Raw genomic sequence first — 19739 nt, 5'->3', positions numbered from 1 at the left:
CTGGGACCCAAAGGGACAGGGCCCTCAGAGGGAAGCCTGTGTCCTGCCTGGGTTCTCGGTCCACAGTGGGACCCCCAGTGACCCCACTTCCATTGTTCCGTCTGCCAAGGCTATCTGGCAGGGGCTGGCAGCCAGCCATCTGGAGTCTCGCAGGAAGATGGGCAGAGGATGCTCGGGAATGACTGGAGAACAACCATCTCAGGGAGTGTGATGGGGGCTTCGTGGGGCTCTGGTCTGTGGTCGGGATGCGCTCCAGAGGGGCCGGGGAGGCATGGCCAGGGCAGTTTGGGCCACGTGCTGGGGCAAGCTCTGAGGAGCCCAAGGTGCCCCTAGTACCAAGTGGCGGGGCAACGGCGCAGGGGAAATGGGTGGGAGGACAGGCAGGAGGTCTGGGTGTCAGGCGGAGGCTGGGAGGGGCCCGCCTGTGTCCTCAGTGGCACCCATAACTCCTGACACAGGCACACACACGCGAAGATGCCTCCCAAACAAAACACGCTGAGCACAGAGAGGCGGCAGCTCGAGGCCGTGGAGGGACGGCGAGGCCCTGCACCCTGGAGGCTCAGCTCTGCTGTCAGGCAGAACGCCCGTCAGGGAAGTGGGCATGGTAGAGCCACCTTGAGGACTGGACACAGGCCAGGCTCACGCTGGCCACATGCTCTGGGACCCATTGGTGGACAGGAGACCGAGGGACACACACACACACGTGTCACACACCACAAACAGTCCCTTGCTCAGTCGGATGCAAAAAAAGGATTTATTTCCAGAATATTTCCACCTAACAAAAAACACCAGTCTTGAGGGTGCAGGGCTGGCGGGTGGGGCAGGTGCTACTGGCAGTTCGAGGCTCTTCCCCATGGTGGCTGCACTGCTTTGCCACCCAGGGAGACAGTCACAGGCGGGGCAGGCTTCTGCGGGCAAGAGGCTGGCCGGGGCCGTGGGGCTCTGGGGACCCTGGGGGCCCTGGGCCTGCATGGCACCAGGCTGCCTTCCCCTCTGCTCTGGGGTGGAGAACGTGGGTGCCTGGCCTGAGTGGTCCTAGCGAGAGCCGGTGATCCCCAGTGTGCTGGGAAGGGCCTGCCCTGCAAGGGGTGGCAGCTGGGCACCATGAAGGTTTGGCCAGCAGCACAGAAATGCCACCAAAGGGAAGATTTTATGCCCAGATGTCACCAAAGGGGACACAGACATGTCCGTGAGACACTTTGGCCCTTTTTGTTTAATAATTCTGTAGCTGTGGGTAGACACGATACCTTTATTATATCAATTCTTTTAACGTGAACTGAGGATGGAACCAGGGCCTCCTGTGCTCGGCGCTGCTCCACCACTGAGCCCAGCCCAGGGTGCACCCAGCTCCTCCAAGGACACAGCGCCCCGGAGGGCAGGAGTGGAGGGACAAGTCCTCTGTAAGGCACAGCTTGGCCCTGGGGGGCCATCCCGGGGCTCCGCCTCTGCCTGCCCGCGGTCCCTCAGGGTCCTCTGGGCTCCTGAGCAGGAGGCAGGGCCCCCTGCGTGCCCTGCTCTGGGAGACCACACCCTGGGACGCAGGTGCAAGCTGGGCTAGCCCAGGAGGGAAAGGACTGCCACAGCCACAGTGCAGCTCCAGAGGCCCTGTCCGGCAAGACGCACGGGGAGGACCGCTGGATGGGTGGACGGGCAGTGCAGGTCACTGGGGAGGTGGGTTCTGCCTCTGGCCATCCCTGTGGGCTGGTCCCATGAGTCACTGGCTGCAGGAGAGCAGGGACGTAGGAGGATGACAAAGACACAGAAGGCCGAACGTGCGTGCACCAAACCTCTGCCACCCGCAGGGGACCTGGACCCTGCAAGGCCTCTTCCTGGTTGGCACCAAAGATGCCACAAGCAGCCAAGAGTGACGACACTGTGTCAGCAACTCTGGATGGACGGTGGGCAACAGCCTGCTGCCACTGTCCCCCTGGGGCCCCTCAGCTGGGCCCTCTGTGACCTGGAGACAGAGGCTGTGTCTGCCACAGTGGGTGCTGAGTGGCCACGTGTTCTCAGGAACAAGAGACGCCCTGCTGGACAGCAGAAGCCAGAGAGCCGCCAGGCAGGGCTAGCCAGGGGCCCTGCTGTTGGGGCAAGAGGAACATGGGGTCCACAGGCCCTGGCTGGGGAGGGCCATGGGGACCCGAGGGCAACAGGAGTGGGAGTGGCAGAGAAGGCGGGCGGCAGCTTGGCCAGTGGCTCCCTCTAAGGCCACTGGCTGCCACTGGCCGGGTAGTTGGGCACGGTGGGGTACTCCGGCAGGCTGTTCCCCGAGAAGTTGTTGTACTGGGCCTCCCGGGAAGGGGGGTTCCGCCAGGCACCGGTGCTCCACTCCGTCTGTGCCTTCTGGAAGTTTCCACCAGTCCCACGGTAGATTCTGTGCACCTACAGGGTCAGAGGAACCAGGCAGGAGCCAGTGGGTCTGTGCCCGCGCAGGGACTGCCCGTGCCAGGCAGGCGTCTTCTTCCTGTGGGCGTCTGCAAACAGCCTGGGAACACAGCCACCTGGCTCCTTCACCACGTCCCTGACCACTGGGACCCCAGAGCGATGGTCAGCACAGGCCTGCAGGGGGCTGCCCTCGGCCCACAGGTGCACTCGGCCTCAGCAGGAGGAGTGCGTGCTTTACCCCAGGGAGGGGGACGAGGCCCGAGTGGACGCCAGTGGACGGGGCAGCTCTGCCGACTGCCCACCTGCACAGCGCCAGGAAGAGGGCTGCGGGAGCCGGCACAGGAAGGGGTGCTCAGGCGGTCATGGGTGGGGCCAGGCTGGGGAGGCAGCCCCCACTGCTGGAGTCAAGGAGGCCGTGCTTACGTTTTATTTTGGTGCTGGGGACAGAACTGGGGCCTGGTGCATGCTCAACATCCACCTCTCTACCTGGCCCTGCCCTCATGGGGCTGGCCAGCGGCCTGATTACACTCAGTGGAGACTGGAGGGGCAGGGCTGCTCTGCAAGGCAGGGCTGGGGCCTCCGTCGAGCGCTGGGCACCCAGCCCCCGCCTGGTGCAAGCCCCTCACCTTCAGCCTCGCCCCACGGGCAGGTCTTGGCAGGGGCAGGTGTGTGCTGGTGAAGCCTGGCACTCGTGAACCCCCGTCCACATCAGGCCACAGACCTCCACTGGGCTCTGGGCACGGCTGCGCCCCCTCCAGGACCCAGGTCTCCCCACTGCACAGGGCTGCCCGCCTCCCGAGATGGTGGTGGTCTCAGTAAGTGAAAAACAGCTTCTCCATCTTGACGTCCTGCAGCTGGGCCTGGGGGGCTGTCTGTCCGTCTGTGCGCCTGTCTCAGGACCCAGAGCCTGCCTGCAGCCTGAGGCCGAGCTCAGGAGGGGCTACGGGCTGGCCGGGCGTCTGGGGACCTGGCCCTGGGACCTCCACCCCCCTGACAGGAGGGGCTCCTGGGCCTGAGCCGTGGGGCCAACAGTATGGCTTCCGCTCAGCCCCTGGGCGCCTCTGGATCTGGGATCTCAGCACGCGCCAGGCAGAGGGCCGCGTGTCCCCCCGGACCCCAGGCACTGGGTCTCTGAGCTCCCAGTGACTTTCCACAGGTGTGTGGTGGGGACCAAGTGGGAGGAGACTGGAGGCCCTGCCTGGTTTCCCCCGACTTTCCCAACTTTAGTGACGGGAGGGAGGGGCAAGGGCTGCACATCCCAGGCCCCAAGGACTCACCTTCATGATGGCCACTGCCATCATGGCGGCAGACAGGGAGAACATGATGGCTGAAAGCAGCATGACCACAGCAGCCCCAATGCTGGTCTGAAAGAAGTTGATCGCTGCCAGCCAGCCACTGCAGGGGAGAGTGAGCTGCAGCATGCATGCCGGGCCAGGGCCTGCTGTCCTTCACATACAAAGAGCTCTGACTAACCAATAAGAAATGGTGACTGGAAGACTGGGCATTCGAGGACTACTAGGTGACTGACCACCTGAGGGGCACAGGCCAGGGGTCCTTTTCCTGCACCACAATGGCAGCTCCAAGTGCAGGGGAGAAGTGAGAGTGCTCCCTGTCAGCTGCCCTAGTGGAGGGCCAAGGAGTACTATCGAGAAAGACTTCAGTGCTCCTTCCTTCCTGCTCCTGCTCTACTCCTTTTTACTCCCTTTTTTTTTTTTTAACTTTTTTATATTAATCAAATGATACAAAATCACCATCACCTGTAAAAGCCCAGCACGAGCTGGTCCTCTGACCCTGAGGGAAGCCTCCTCGTCCCTCCTCCCCCTGTGTTCCCTCCCTCCCCTCCCACCCTCTCCCTGGACAGTCTTGGAGGACGGTGGGCACAGCTGGAGGGAGAAGGGACGACCCGGCCAGTCTGGATGAAGAGAGGCGGGCTCGGCCCTCGGAGGCCCTTTCTAGTGCAGTACTCGTCTGTGTCCACTCCACAGACAGCTCCGCTAGCCCTGTACCCCTCTCCTTCCAGCGTCCCTGCATGTCCTTCCTGTCCCACCTGGGCCAGGGCTTCCCCAGTGGGCCTCTGTGGGCACCGAGAAGGGAGCCTGCAGAGACCTGGGAGCCAGGAGCCCACCTTGCAGAGGAGGAAGGGCACGTCGGGGATGGGGGTGGCCACAGGTGGAGCCAGGGCCCCGCGGCCAGGCCCCTGCTCCCCGTGCACTGTGCCGCCCAGGCCTGCCCGGCGGTGCCCACCCGCTCAGGCACCAGCAGCTTACCACGCGCCCCATCCTGAGAAGCCGACAGCCTGGAGGACAGTCAGGACAAACTGGGCTCCAAAGAGGAAGAAGAAGGCCATGAAGTTAAAGGAGCTGTCGGCTCTGGAGGGGACAGAAGAGGCGACCGTGACTGGGCCCGGCACTCCCACCGGGAAGGTGAGGCCAGCAGGGCGGGCGCAGGGGCTTCCGAGTACTGGGACACTGGGCAGCTCACGGACTTCCATGCATCACTACATGGGCTCCACCTGGGCGCTGACCACAAGGCCTAAACGCTCCGTGGAAGGGCACTGCACCGGCCACACCACCCTGACCGCCAATCTCCTCTGAGGGGCACCGCAGCCCTGGGTCTTTGCTAGGAAGAGCCAGGTAAGCCCTCCGCGCCCTGCACAAGCTGCCACACTCCGCGCAGTGCGGGGGACCCTGCGCAGCCCGGGCTGTGTCCAGTGAGGCAGAAGGGAGGGCATCTGGGGAGGGCAGGGAGGCTCCGCGTCCCCTCCTGCTCCCAGCTGTGCTCCTGCGGTCCCCGCAGCCCTGGGGGTCAGCCCGGCGATGAGCGCTGTCCTGTCTTGTTCAAGCCCTGAGTCTAAGGCCGAGGGAACCCAGGAGCAAGCATGACACGTGCCCAAGTCACTGCGGGCCTGCTGAGGGCAGCGTCTACAGCAGCGACACACCTAGGCATCGAAGGAGGCAGCCCCAGGTCCACCCACAGAAGGATGAACCCCGACATGCTCCTTGCACATCTGCAGCACGCTCAGACCCGAGGACCTAGTGCTCAGGGACAGCCAGACACACCAGACCACACGTGTGACCCCGTGACAGGAGAGGCCAGGACAGGGGAGTCCAGAGATGAGACGTGGACCTGCAGGAGCAGGGCTGCGAGGGCTGGGGCTTGCTCTGGAGGTACCCGGTGGGCATCTGCAGTGTCCAGCAACACACTAGAGGCCACGCAGGTGGTGCAAGGAGCACCGGGGTCGTCAGTTGTGAGTCGGCAACAGCTGGACGTGGCCTGCGGGCTGCAGCCTGCCAGCCCCGACACCGCGGCCTGTCCACCTGAAGAAGCCAGGCACGGCGGCCAGGCCGTCATCCCAGTAACTGGGGAGGCCGAGGCAGGAGGATTGCAAGTTCAAAGCCGGCCTCAGGAACTTAGTGAGGCCCTCTCTCCAGATAAAAAAAAAAAAAAAGACAAAAGGGGCTACAGCTGTGGCTCAGAGATGGAGCGGCTGCCTGGCCCGTGCGGGCACCGGGCGTGGCCCTCGGCACCCACAAAAATAAATAAAATGAAGGCATCGTGTCCGTCTAAACTAAGAAAAAACTAAAAAAAAAAGGCAGGGAGTGACTCAGTGGTAAGCTGTCCCTGGGGTCCAACCTCAGGCCACGCTAGATGGGAGACGAGCCCAGGCTCCCTCTGCATGAGGGACAGCAAGGGTGACCAGGACACTCCATGGGCATCTGAGCCACCCACCCTTCAGCGCAGTCAGACACAGCACCAGAGGTGTCCAGAGACCCCGAGAGGGGACAGCCCGGCAAGCCTGGCACCTACCGGAAGGCCTTGTAGGCCGGCCGGAACCAGCACACGTAGCTGCAGGGGCTGAAGAGCAGCAGCCAGACCAGCGCCAGGCCGAAGTTGGCGCCTGTGCCTCCGCCGATCCACCAGGCCAGGCAGGCGACGAGGTTCACCACCAGGGTGGCGCAGTAGACTGTGGGGAGGGAGGCCGGCTGGGGTGCAGAAGGCCCGCCACTGAGGACCCCGCCAGCCTGGGCTGTCCAGTCCCCCGCTGCACCACCCTACCTGGGCAACCCAGGACACTGGGCCAGGCCCGGCCCAGGGAGTAGGCCCTGTTAACCACAGGGGCCACCAGGGCCCTGAGACTGGCCGGGTGGACAAAGGGCTTCTGCCAGGCTGCTGTCCTGCAAGTCACTCACTCCCCGGGCCAAGCCGGGCTCTGCCCACCACAGTCACGGGGAAGGCATGCAGCAGGCCCCCGCCTCCTGGCCCCCCCCCCCCCCGAGCCCCCACGTCCTGCCGCCCGCTGCCCGTGGGGCCCAGGGCTCACACATCCACAGCCGGAAGATCCTCTTCACTAGAACCTGGTGCTCGGCGGGGATCTCGCTGGCGACGTCCTGGTAGAAGCAGGGCTTGAGTGGCAGGAACCTGGGCAGGGGCGGGAAGTTGTTCTCCTTCCCTGCAAAGAGAAGCCCAGGGTGACCATCCGCCGGCTGGCTGCGCTGTGCCCTCAGGGCCAGCACCTGCTGCCTACTGCGGAAGGGCCCTGAGCTGGGGTCACCCAGGTCACCACAGGGTCCTCCTGAGAGGAGGCAGAAGGGCCAGAGTCAGAGGGCCTGGAGACGCTGTGCTGCTGGCCCCGGGCTGGCGGAGGGGGCCGAGCCAAGGGCTGTGGGCCTCAGGAGCCAGAGAAGGGGGACGGTGACTCCCTGGGCCTCACGAGGCCAGCCTGCGGCACCTGGGTGCAGCCAGGGGCCCGCGTCCTGTCCCGACCAGAACTCTAGTGGGGACCTCTCTCCCCCACGTCTCTGGCTGGAGGCGGACACGACTCCTCCGTGATGTCGGCTGATCTTCCTGTGGCGCCGAGGACGGGGCCGGCGTCTCCCACGTGCCGGGGGCACTCGGCGGGGGTGTCCCCACACCATGCCAACACAGACTATGCCTGGGAGGTCGCCTCCTCAGGCTTCTGTGACTTCAGACCGCTGGCATTCACCTCTCCGTCCCGGAGGCTGCAGTCCAAGGTCCAGGGATGGGCAGGGCCACCTCCCCGCACAGGCTCCAGAGAGGGCCCTTCCTGTCCCTGGGCTCTTGGGCATGTCACCTGTCCCACCTCACACAGCCGTCCTCCTGCGTCTGTCCCAATTCCCCTTTTTTCAGGGACCCAGTCACTGGACGAGGCCCACCTACACCAGTGTGACCTCACCTTCAGGGTCACCTGCACAGATCTGTTCCAACTGAGGCCCACAGCAGCCCCAGGGCCAGGCGGGCAGACCCTCTGGGCATGACTCACACATGGCAGGTGGGCGGGCAGCTGCACCCACAGGCCCCAGGCTTCCTCTCAGGAGGCACCCTGAGGGCCGAGAGGCGAGAGGCAGACCAGAGGAGGAGGCCTGGTCTCAGGGGCTCCCACGGGAGGCTGCTGCGGAGCTGTGGGCCCGCAGAGGCAAGAGGGCAAGTGCCACAGGGACCGGACCTCAGCGCTGCGGCCTGAGGAGAGCCGTGGACTCAGGGAGAGGGGCAGGCAGCAGGCACAGCCAGGGCAGAGGGCAGGAGGCGCGAGGCAGCCGCAGAGAGCCTGGCACCCTCCTCTTTCCAAGCCAGAGGACACAGAGTGGCCCAAGGCGTCCCAGGGCAGAGGGTCCAGAGAATTGACCCCAGGATATCAGGGTGGGGCTGGGGCGCATGTGAGAGCTGCTGGGGTCCCTTCTGCCGAGGGACACTTCCTGGGTACTCACCTGACATTTCTGCTCCGGATGGCCCGGCGGGGGCTAAATCCTGCAGCCACCTGAAAGGACACAGGAGGTCAGAGCCATCCCATGCCCAGCTGCAGGCCCAGGGCCGCCCAGAAAGGGGTGCCCACTGTCCTACGCTCCTGCCCGCAAGGCCAGTCCAGCTGGGATTCTGGCTCAGCAGGCGCCACTGGCCAGATGTGGGGTGCCAGTCACCACTTCCCTGGGTGCAGCTGGGCACCTGGAGGGGAAGGGCAGGGCTGCCCCCTCCACCCCCAGCCCCGGGGCACCCCGTCTCTCCCCACCAGCCCGCCACCTTCCTGCCTCCCCTTAGATGGCTCTAACCACCTCGGCCGCCCCCAGGACTGTCCAGGCTCGCTGCTGTGTGACCAGAGGCCACAGTGCTCCCTGTGGGCCTCACAAGGAGGACCCCATCTAACCCCAGGGGCACCCAGGCTCGTGTCACAGAACAGCCCTGACCCAGGCAGCCACCAGCTGGCACGACTGAGAGGGTCTGGCCAGCTCTCGCGCCTTGAGGAACAGGCCGTGGCCCACCAAGGAGGGGGCGGGCAGCGCCACGGCAGGAGCAGTCCAGGAATGGGCCTCCTGTGCTGCCCAGCCAAGTCCTCCATCCTGACCCCCCGCCTGGCACAGCAGCAGGGCCACCTCCAGCAGGGCCTGCACTGGCCCCTCCTCGGGACTCACCTCTGCTCTGGCCCAGCCCAGCTTGGCCCCTCCCTCCTGGAGGTCAGGGGGGCTCACGGCCAGCAGCAGGGTTCTGTCTGCTGCGCGGGGCCTCGGGCAGGGCTCCCTGCCTGCTCCCGAGGGCTGGGTCCTCCAGGACAGGCACGTCCTGGGTCAGGCAAGGCACGTTGCTGGACAGACCCCAACTTCAGCAGAGCCCACCCGCCCCGGGACACACGCCCTGGCCCTTGTGGGGTCCTCCTCACCACCCATGACATACAGTGAGTGGGACAGCCCAGGAGAGGCCTTCAGGCCAGCTGACCCTGACCTGGTCAGTGTTCAGACACTGCTAAAGACTTCCAGAGGCCAGAGAGGTGCCACCTGGGGCCTCCCCTGCCCTGGGAAACACGTCCCAGCCCCTGGATCACTAGGTAGAGGCCCTCCCTTCGAGGTCCCCGAGCCTGACGTGCAGACCTTGTCCAGTCCCACCTGGCCCCAGGCTCCCGCCCCGGCGGCCACACGGGTGCTCTAGGCAGGTAGCAGCTTGGTTCTGGGTAGTTTATTTGCAGACGTGAAAGCTGTTTCTGACACAACCACAGAGACGGTAAGAGCCACGCAGGCTCACAGACGACCCTCCCCGGCTCGCTCTAAGCCACCCAGCAACAAGCCCTGGCCCTGGGGCAGGGGCCGAGGCAGGCGGTAAGCATCCTTAGCACAGATAGGAGGGCGGCCGTGGAGGGGAGGCCCCTCAGTCTCCAATGTGGCCAAGACTGGGCAGGAGCAGAGAACCTTCCAGAAGCAGGAAGACACCGGGCCTAGGTGTCGGGGTCTAGGCAGCGACACTGGTCCTCGAGCACCCCGCGGAAGACCTGGAAGTGGTGGTTGAGGCCTGGCTGAGCGTGGATGCGGAAGCGTGTGCCCAGGGCACCGTCAGGCGAGGGTGCCCCGTAGAAGACCCGCTGGACGCGGGAGTGCACCAGGGCCATGGCGCACATCACACAGGGCTCACGGGTGACATAGAGGTCATAGCCGGTGCACACATAGGGCAGGCCGTCCTCGGCCTCAGCCTCCTCCAGCTTGCGCACGGCGCCTACCCGCACACACTGGGCTGCAGCTGGGACGAAGGAGCAGGCTGGGTGGTGCCTGAAGCTGCGGGTGCCCCGGCCCTGGCCCTGGGCCACCAGGTCCACACACACCATGACGGCATGCAGCAGGGGGCTGCCGGCACAGCTGCAGTCATGGCCCGTGGCCAGCACGTGGCCCGAGACCGGGTCCACCACGACGGCTCCCACAGCCCTCAAGCCTCGGGCTGCTGCCTGCTGGGCCACTAGCACGGCCCGCTCCATGTGGCTCTGCATCACTGCCCGCTCCTGGGCTGAGAAGAGCTGCCCGGCCAGGGCGCTGGTCACCTGCTTGTCCTCGTGGAAGGATATGGGCCAGTGGGCTTGAGCCTCTTCAAACTGGCCCCGGGTCAGGGGAGGCCAGGCAGGCACAGGCACCAGGAAGGGCTGTCCCAGTCCCTGGGGGTCCACAGCTGGCCTGGGTAGGAGCTCGGCCAGAGAGCAGGAGCCCGTGGCGGGTCCCACCAGGCAGAGCAGCATTTCCAGGGCGTGGGGGCCGTGGGCATCTCGGCTGCGCCGCACCCGCTTGAGGTGAGGGTGGGCGGGCAGTGGGTGGATGGCAGACACCTCCCTGAGGAGGCGTGAGGTCTGGCGCTGGTCGAGGATGGGCGCGGCATAGGCCAGCACCAGCTCCACGTCCCTGGACTGCTGCTCCGACAGGACCGGGAGCGCTTGCCACGGCGCTGGCTCCCTCGCGGGGCTCCTTGCCTTCTGACCACGCTGCTCAGTGAGGCCGGGCGCCGACTCCATCCCGCAGGCCGACTGTGGGAGAGACCGGAGCAGAGCATCATCCTCAAGGGTGGCGCCGGGCGAGCCGAGGAGGCCTCCTGAGAGGCGTGGGCTCCAGGGCTGAGCGGGCCCTCTGGAGGCTGTGGAGATCCAGCCCAGGTCAGGGCGTCACGTCGCGCACGCTCACGTCCCACCACCTCCCGGGCTACAGCGACAGGACGTGAAGCGGACAGCCAAGGGTACCCTGTCAGGGGCACCGTTCAGCGCTTGGGACACCGGAGCAGTGCTCGATCCATGGCAAGTCACTGCCCTGCCACACACACACACCCTAGGCAGCCACTAATCTGCCATCGGAGTCTGAAGAGTCAGAGGTCAGAAGCCTGAGCAGCCGACAGGTGGGGCCTTCAGGATGGAGGGTTCGCGTGCCAGGAACAGGTGCCCCAGGTCAGCCAGCCGGCTTCAGAGACCTCAGTCCCAGGCCAAGAATGGGATTCTGCCAAGAGTGTCAGGGCCGCCCTTCCCCAGCCAGCCTCCAGGTGAGCACGCAGCCCTGGCTGACCCCTGGACTCCGGCCTGGTCCAGGCTCCTGACCACAAGAGGAGGCTGGGAGATGAGCGTCACTGAACCTGCTGACTGTGGGACAGTCTCCTACGTGGTGGCAGAACCCTCCAGGGAGAGGGCAGAGCCCAGGGTCAGCAGGGAGCTTCTGCCTGTAGCCTGCCTGGGACGGGGCTGCCAGCCTGGCCCAGCGGGCTGCAGGAAGAAAGGCCCCGAGACCTGTGCCCAGACGAGCCCTCCTGCAATGGGTACAGGCTTCCCATGCTTTGACCACAGCCCTGCAGCCAGGTGGACACTGGCTTCAAAAGGGACCTGGTCCCAGGCTCCCCACCTCTTGCCGGGCCCAGCAGAAGCCCTGGAGGACGTGGGGCTGCGTGAGTCGGGCCAGGGAGGTGGGCCGACAGGGAGCTGGCCCACTGCTCCACCCTGACCCTCCCCTGGGCCTCTTGGGGTTCCTGGGCCACAGGATGCTGTGCCAAGGGCGTTCTCCTTTTTTTTTCTTTTGGGTCCTGAGGATTGAACTCGGGGCGCTTGACCACCGAGCCACATCCCAATCCTATTCTGTATTTTTAAATGTCTTTATTTTTTTTTAATACGATGCTGAGGATTGAACCCAGTCCTTACACGTGCCAGGCAAGCGCTCTGCCACTGAGCCACAGCTCCAGCCCCTCTATTCTCTATTTTATTTACAGACAGGGCCTCACTGAGTTGCTGAGTGCCTCGACATTGCTGAGGCTGGCTTTGAACTCGTGATCCCCCTTCTTCAGTCTCCTGAGTCACTGGGACCACAGGGACAGCATATGCCACCGCGCCCGACTTTCTTTCTTTTTTTAATATTTATTTTTAGCTGTAGTTGGACACAACAACTTTATTTATTCATCTTTTGCGGTGCTGAGGATGGAACGCAGGGCCTCCCACGTGCTAGGTGAGCGCCCACCCCTGAGCCGCGGCCAGCCTGGCTTTCCTCCTTGACCACACACACCACACTTATTTTCGTGCTGCAGAGTGAACCCAGGGGCATCTTACCACTGGGCCACAGTCCAACATCCCCCCATTTTTTTTTTTAATTTAGAGACAAGGTCTTAGGGCCTCACTAAGTTGCTGAGGCTGGCTTTGAATATGAGATCCTTTTGCCTCAGCCTCCTAGTTGCTGGGATGACAGGCATGGCCACTGTGCCTGGCTTGTGCTTTCTTACAAAGCTTGACCTGCTGTCACCAGCATTTCCATTGCTGTCACCCCACAGTGCACAGCCTTAAAATGTGTCTGGGAGCAGCAGGGCTGGCCGGGGCCCTAGTTCCTGGCCCACAGTCTCTGGGGTCAGACAGCCAGGGCAGGGGAGGCAGTGCAGGGACAGCGAGCCTGCGACAGCCTCCTGGGACTCTGCACAGGGAACACGGGCAAGGCACTCTGGCTCCCAGACTTTAGCATGGGCCCAGCATGACACCTTGAAGCCACCAGCTTGCTGGGCCAGGTGCTCCTCCCCATGTCCCCAGGGCCAGGTCTTCCCTCAGCTAACTTGCCCCTAACAAAGGTGACCCAGCCTGGCACCGAGGCTCCCTCAAAACACACCCAAGGGTCTTGGCCTGACTCCAGGGAGGCAGGACCTGGAACAGAGGTGCCCATGACGCAGGCCAGCTCATGGCCACACAGCCGCCCTGTGCTCAGCAGGGCACAGCCCATAAGGCAGGCCGCGGCCACATCCTCAGAAGGGTGGCAGCAGGGTCGGGGACTTGGGCTGCCGGGGCTGCCCACCCTCCCTGACCAGAGGGGACCTTGGTTCTTGACTGCCTATGCAACAGGGGTCCTCCCAGCAAATCATGTCTAGGGTGGTCTTGGGACCCTGAAACACAGGCTGTCCGTGTGACAGCAGCAGTGCCCAAGCCAGGTATGGTGCCCGTGTCTGCAGTCCCACCTAGTAGGGGGCTGAGCGGGAGGAGGGCTTGAGCTAAGGAGGGTAACACAGCCAGACGCCATCTCAAAACGTAAGATGGAAACACTGCCCCAGATCATGCCCAAAAGCCCGAGAGGCACAGGGACTGAGATACTTCCATGCCTGGGCTTCGGACTGGGACAGTGGTCAGACACCGAGATGGAGGTGCAGTGTCACCGTGGCCCAGAGAGGAAGGGCTGGCCAAGAGCACCCAGGAAGTGAACCCGCAGAAGGGAACCCTGAGCTGTCCTCCAGGACCCAGTGGCCGTACCCCTGAGCCCACAGTGGACTTCAGACACTTGATCTGAAAGGAAGAAAATAAACATTCTTGTTAACTGTTTCCATGTATCAGTCACACGTTTAAATAACAACGCTTTGCATGTCTTCTGTTAAATAGCGCATACCATTAGCTGGCCAGGCCTTCAACGCCACGCCTGTCATCCCAGTGACTCCAGAGGCTGAGGCAGGAGGATCACAGTTTGAGGGCACCCTGAGCAACTTAGTGAGACCCTGCCTCAAAATAAAAAGTAAAAAAAGGACTGGGAATGTGGCTCGGTGGTAAAGCACCCCTACCTAGGTTCAGTGCCAGTAATACGAGGGGAAAAAAGCATACTGTGAAGATGAGTTTAAACCCTTTCTGTTTTACATTTTTTTAAATATATATTTTTTAATTGTTGATGGGCTTCTATTTTATTCATTTATTTGTCTGCAGTGCTTAGGATGCAACTCAGTGCCTCTCCTGTGCCAGGCAAGTGCTCTACCACTGAGCTCCAGCCCAGCCCTTGTTTTACTTTTTTAAAACGTGGCTTCTAAAAAACCTGGCTTGTGTGCTGGGGTGTTTCTTCGGTGGTAGGTGCTCTCCCGGGCATGCACAGGCCTGGCCTGGCCGCCGCACAAGGGAAAATGCCACCAACTTCACGTCACCTGTGTGCTCGTCTTGTTCCTGGAAGAGGGGCCTCAGCAGACATGAGGGATGTGCACAGACAGTGGTAAAATGACTCTGGATTGTCTCAAACACACTTGCCCAGACTCCACGGCCCTGCTAGTGCCTTGGCGGGCCCCACCCCACCATCGCTGAGAGCGGTCGGTCATCAGTCCAGACAGGCTGCCTGGCTCCCACCTCAGTGGCCAGGAGTCCTGGGTGGCAGACTCCAGCATCAGCAGTCACCTTGCAGGGCACACTGGGCCTGCCTTTGTTTTTTTAACTACTGGGGTTAAACCCAGGGGTGTTCCACCACTGAGCCACATCCTGGCCCTTTCCATTTTATTTATTGCTTTTAGTTGTACATGTACACAACACCTTTATTTTACTTAAATTTATGTGGTGCTGAGGATGGAATCCAGGGCCTCACATGTGCTAGGAAAGGGCTCCACCACGGAGCCACACACACTCCCAGGTCCCCTTGGCATTTTTGAGATGGGGTCTTGCTAAGTTGCTGAGGCTGGCCTTGAAATTGTGATCCTCCTGCCTCAGCCTCCCAAGTCGCTGTGATGACAGACCTGCACCTGGGCCCCAGCCCATGCTGAGGCCTTCTGATGTGAACAGCTGGTCCTGCGCTCTGCAGAGGTGCTAGTAGGAGCAGGAGACAGGAAACTGGGAGTGGTTCCTGCTGCGACCTGAGGCCCCAAGCCAGGCAGCACCCACAGAAGGTTCACAGCAGCCATATGGATCCTAATTCTGTGGCCCAAACAGACTGCCTAGGCCACAAAAGGTCCACTGTCTCCAGGGAAGAAGACAAACACAGCCTCATCTGTCCTCAAGACTACAACCTCTGTCTGACAATACAAAGCAGGCCACACAAGGCCACAGCCACAGGGCCACACAGGCCCAGCTCCAGGGAGGGCAGCCACAGACCACGGGCAGGGCCCCTCTACACTTCCTGCTGCATTGCCCCTCGCGGCTGGCTGACAGCAGCCCAGGGCTGGGGCATGCTGGCTCCAAAGCAAGACAGCTCCTTCCTCACCAGCCCCAGGCTGCAGGGAACCAGGAACTGGGACCCCTCAGCAGATGAGGACACTAGCCATTTCTTGGGGCCTCTGTCTCTCCTCTCACAACACCAAGCCTAGGCGGGCAACAGGTCCAGCAGGAGAGGACAATCAGGCCCCATCTGGTCTGGCTCTATGGAGAGATGGCAACGCTTCTTGGGGTGAGTGCGCATGGTGAACCCCAGAAAGTCCTAGGCTGAGAGGCCTTGCCCTACCTCCAGATGAGGAAGGAGTCAGAGCCTGGGCCCAGCCTGTTAGGCCAGGAGACCTCCACCACCAGCACTAACCCCTCAAGCTCGGCTCCTATCCCCGTGAAATCGGCATCCAGTCACTGTTGGGCAGGGGATCAGGAGCAGACAGTAGACCCAGCACTGTCCTGGGACACAAAGACAACCAGAAAGGAACCCCACAGAGGGGCAAGTGGCATGACCACCTCAAGAGGGATCCAGGAGGGCGCAGCAGGGGCCCACGCCTGGAGGACAGGCACAGCAGCTGAGGGGATCCCTGAAAATCCACATTTCCAGTAACAGCGGTGATGTCAATTCCCAGGATGTATAAAAAGACTGAGGTGGGCCGGACGTGGTGGCCATGTCTGGGATCCAGCAAATCGGGAGGCTGAGGCAGGGGAATTGCTTGTTCGAGGCCAGCCTCAGCAACTCAGAGAGACCCTGTCTCAAAATAAAAAAGTGAGGCTGGGCTGGGGCTCAGAGGTAGAGCACTCGCCTAGCATGGGTGAGCCACTGGGTTCCAGTCTCAGCACCCCGCATATAATTAAATGTCCGTCCACAAAGTCGAGATAGGGAGGGGCACCAGAGGGCTGGAAGTAGGTAAACAGCCCAGGGGCAGGGGACTGGCTGTGCTGACCCTCGGTTGGCAGCACCGGAAACAGCTGGGACGCACTGGGTCTCTAGAACCGGTAGAGGTGCACGCGCAAGCGCACAAAGGCAACGGGTCTTGGGTGGGGGCTTCCGACCCTGCGCGCACGCGTACTTGTGTGGCTTGCTCGCACCCCACGCAGGCGCACGCCCACACGCCCACCCGCCCGCCCGAGACGTGCGCAAGCTGGACGGGCCCACGCCCTCATCCGCCATACGGCCGCCCACCGCCCAGATCCCCGCCGCCGCGCCTGTTCCCCCTCCGTGGGAACCTGGGCCGGGAAAACTCGAGTCCTCGGACCGCTGCTCACCTAAAGGAGACCGCGCGAGCGCTGGGCTTCGCCAAGTCCTAGCAACCGGCTGGCTCCGCCCTGAGCGCGGAGCACGACGGGACCGTAGTTCCGGGGGCGGGGCCTGCGCGAGGCCGAGGTGGGGCTGGGACCACAGCCCCCAGAAGGCCACGCGCGCGGCGCTGGCTCCGCCCTGCCCGGCGTGGCGCCCCCGCGACGAGCGGAGGCGGCGATGCGGGCGGTCGCGGAGGTGCGCGTCCCCGCCCGCCCGGTGGCCCGCGGAAACGCGCTCCCTGCCGGAGCCTCTTTGGGAAACCATCGGAGGGGGGCGACTGAGGCGGGGAGACGCGACAGCTGTCTGCAGGCGTCCCGAGACCCGGGGCCTGGGCACCTGCGGGGCGCCAGCTTGCTTGTGCCCTTCGCTGCGTCGGGGTGACCGCGGCCGGCACTCTCGGGGCTCAGTTTCCCCCTGTGTACAGTGGGCGACGGCGACCTCCGGGCTAGAAGGCACGTTCCGTGAGCACTTCCGGGACTCGGTCATGGGGCCGGCCTAGCGCGGGGAGGGTGAGTTGTCACCCCGCACACACACACCTGGCGGCGCCCGGGACGGGGCTGTCTCGGATTGGGGCGCAGCTCAAGGCGTGGGGGGGCCGGGACGCCTCCCGTGCCCCGGGCGGAGGTGGCGGCGGGCGCGTCCCCTCGGATCCGGGAGGGTGAACCCGGCTCTAGGACCCGCTCAGGGCGGGGCGTGGCGGTCAGCGCGGCCCCCTTGCCCGCGCCCTCGTCCCGGCCGTCTCGCACCGGGAGCTGTTGCTTTCGGCCAACGTCCTTAGGGCTTTAAAATAAAAACTCCAGCGAGCTCTGCTGGCTCTGTTTTCACCGAACTGCACTTCATCCCGCAGGTCCCACCGCTGCTAGCTGAAAGCCCCTAAGTACAGCCTTTAATTGATAAGCCACTGAAAGCCAGCCTAGATCTTCTGTCTATAAAATGAATATTGAAGCTGGGAGTGTGACTCAGGTGGAGCGCTCGCCTGGCATGTTCCAGGCCCTGGGTTCCAACCCTGGGTTCCTCAGAGGACGAGAGGATGTAAACAGGTAGCTCTGTAAGAGGTAACGTGCCGTTGCTATGGAATGATTGGTAGTTACTCCAGTGTTGGTCACAAGCTGGGCTCTGAGGCTGAGGCAAGAGGACCACAAGCTTGAGGCCAGCCTCAGCCACTTAGCAAGACCCTGTCTCAAAATAATAAAAGGGCTGGGATACAGCTCAGTGGTAAAGTGTCCTTAGGTTCAATCCCCACCACTAAAAGAACAACAAAATCCCACAAACAAGCTGGGCTAGGTAGCGCATTCCTGTTATCCCAGCAGCTCTGGAGGCTGAGGTAGGAGGATCACAAGTTCAAAGCCAGCCTCAGCAACAGCGAGGTGCTGAGCAACTCAGTGAGACCCTGTCTCAATACAAAATAGGGCTGGGGATGTGGCTCAGTATCCAGAGTTCAATCCCTAGTGTCTAGGACTTCGGGGATGCTGGGTAGGGGACCAGTCTGTGGTAAATGCATGCTGCCTTGCTGTGCAGCAGAGGCCTCTCTAGAGCTGGGAGTTGCTCTGAGCAGCTCTCTTCTGCTTGCCTTCCTTCCCTCCCTCCTTCCTTCCTTCCTTCCTTCCTTCCTTCCTTCCTTCCTTCGCTGAGGATTGAACATAGGGATGTCCTACCACTGAGCTACATGTTATACCCACAGTCAGGTTTTGGTGTTTTGCTTTTGTACCAGGGACTGAACCCATGGGGAGCTTAACCACTGAGCCACATCCCTAGCCCTTTTTGGTTTTTTGTTTAGAGATAGGGTCTCGCTAAGTTGCTGAGGCTGGCTCTGAACTCGCCATCTCCTGCTTCAGCCTCCCAGCTGAGGGGATTACAGGTGTGCACCACCATGCCAGGCTCATTTTTATTTTTTTGAGACAGGGTCTGACTGAGCTGTAGAGCCTGGCCTCAAACCTGCAATCCTCCTGCCCCAGCCTCCAGAGTTGCTAGGATGACAGACCAGCACCAGTGCTCCTGGCTCTCTACTCTTTAGTAATTACAATTTCCTTTTAAGTATAAATTTCCTTCATTAAAGGGGAGATTTGTGTTTTATTTTAAGCAGATGAAAGGGAATGGAAGCATTTTTTTCAGTGTTGGCTGCTTCTCAGTTTCTTTTTGCTCAAAATAATCAACATACCTAGAGGCAGGAGGAGGGGTGGCCTGTTCTGACTTCCTTCACCTTCTTTTTCATCAGTTTTGTTTGTTTTTTCCTCTCCTAAGCAAATTTCAGTCGTGATTTCAAAGCCCAACTGGGATAGAATCCCTTCTTTATTAACATTGTTCATCTTACAGAATCTTTAAAAAGTATCATAATTTTTAAGACACACACTAGGTGTGTGCTAAGTTTCTGTTACTGTAACCAGTACCCAAGATGATAAGGTCAAGATGGGCACAGTCTGCACACCTGCAAGCCCAGCAACCTGGGAGGCTGACACAGGAGGACCACAAGCTCAAGGCCAGCCTCAGCAACATAGCAAGGTCCTGTCTCAAAATGAAAAGAAACAAAGGTCGGGGTGCAGCTCAGTGGAATGTGGGGACAGGTGCATGGAGTACTGCAGACATGGCCTACCTTAAGGGTGCTTGGAGTGAGGGGCAAACCGCTTACTCCTTAGGCACAGCCCTGGGCGTGAGGCACATGTTGCAGTCCCTGCGCCTGTTCCGTGGCCCACTGGATTGGTCACTGCAAGGACAATTGCAGACGTTGCATTGGTGGCTGCTGTACTCTGCCTCACTGCTGCCTGAGTGTACATATGTTGTAACTGTGCAATAAAATCAGACCTGCATCCTGCTTGGTCTCCGGAGGCCTTGATTAGCGACTCCGCAGCCACACAGTACCCTGTTCCGAGGACTCCTCGTTGGATGAGAGAGAGCCCACACAGCGTAGAGCACCTCTGGGTTCATTCCCCAGCACCAAAATAATAAAAAAGAAAGGTGTATGTGTTGGTCAGCTTTCTATGACTGTGACAAGGACAGTCTCAAAGGCCCCCGTGTGGGGCAGCTGGTGGTGTGCTGTGCCTGTGGGAGGCAGACTCACGGCAGGGGGGGCAAGGAGTCCAGCTGAGCTCCCACTATCCCTGCAAGGGCACGCCCAGAGGAAGAGGACCCACCTTCCTCCCACCAGGCCCCAGCTCCTGAGTGTCCACCACCTCACAAGGGTGCCCAGGCTAGGGACCAGGCCTTCGACACAAGGGGACTTCCAGGTCCACATTATAGCAACAGGTTAGAGTTCAGTGCCAAAAGGCTACAGCGTCCAGACTCTCCTCAGCTTCAGGCTTGGTGACAGCAGCAGTCCGTCACCAGCCCAGGTCAGCAGCTGCTGGGCTGGGAGGAGCCTTGAAGTCCCTGGTCCCACAGGCCAGGCCTCAAGGGTGTGTCCCAGGGAGG

General features: G+C 62.0%; 1 protein-coding gene and 1 long non-coding RNA gene across 11 annotated transcripts; one reads left to right on the top strand and one right to left on the bottom strand.

The window, feature by feature from the left end:
• Nucleotides 1-735: 735 nt before the first annotated feature.
• Nucleotides 736-16441, bottom strand: LOC101957259 (secretory carrier-associated membrane protein 4). Of its 10 annotated transcripts, XM_078033105.1 has the most exons (8): nucleotides 9579-9609; nucleotides 9279-9373; nucleotides 8112-8161; nucleotides 6707-6835; nucleotides 6193-6349; nucleotides 4653-4754; nucleotides 3663-3831; nucleotides 736-2382 (listed from the first exon to the last, which is right to left on the bottom strand). In XM_078033105.1, exons 3-8 carry the CDS (start codon nucleotides 8116-8118, stop codon nucleotides 2203-2205), a joined length of 744 nt encoding a protein of 247 aa, XP_077889231.1. In that variant the 5' UTR covers nucleotides 8119-8161; nucleotides 9279-9373; nucleotides 9579-9609; the 3' UTR covers nucleotides 736-2202. The 10 variants fall into 10 exon arrangements, 9 of the variants coding, with proteins under 9 accessions (XP_077889231.1, XP_040146656.2, XP_077889220.1 ...); XM_040290722.2 differs by lacking the exons at nucleotides 9279-9373; nucleotides 9579-9609 and adding an exon at nucleotides 16301-16408; XM_078033094.1 differs by lacking the exons at nucleotides 9279-9373; nucleotides 9579-9609 and adding an exon at nucleotides 16262-16283.
• LOC144371013 (uncharacterized) lies at nucleotides 4752-5938 on the top strand. Its single transcript, XR_013431160.1, has 2 exons — nucleotides 4752-5018; nucleotides 5228-5938. It is a non-coding gene; the product is annotated as an uncharacterized LOC144371013 (long non-coding RNA).
• Nucleotides 16442-19739: the final 3298 nt, after the last annotated feature.

This window comes from Ictidomys tridecemlineatus, chromosome 2, assembly GCF_052094955.1.
Source record: "Ictidomys tridecemlineatus isolate mIctTri1 chromosome 2, mIctTri1.hap1, whole genome shotgun sequence".
Taxonomy (NCBI): domain Eukaryota; kingdom Metazoa; phylum Chordata; class Mammalia; order Rodentia; family Sciuridae; genus Ictidomys; species Ictidomys tridecemlineatus.
This window is presented reverse-complemented; position numbering and strand designations above follow the sequence as displayed.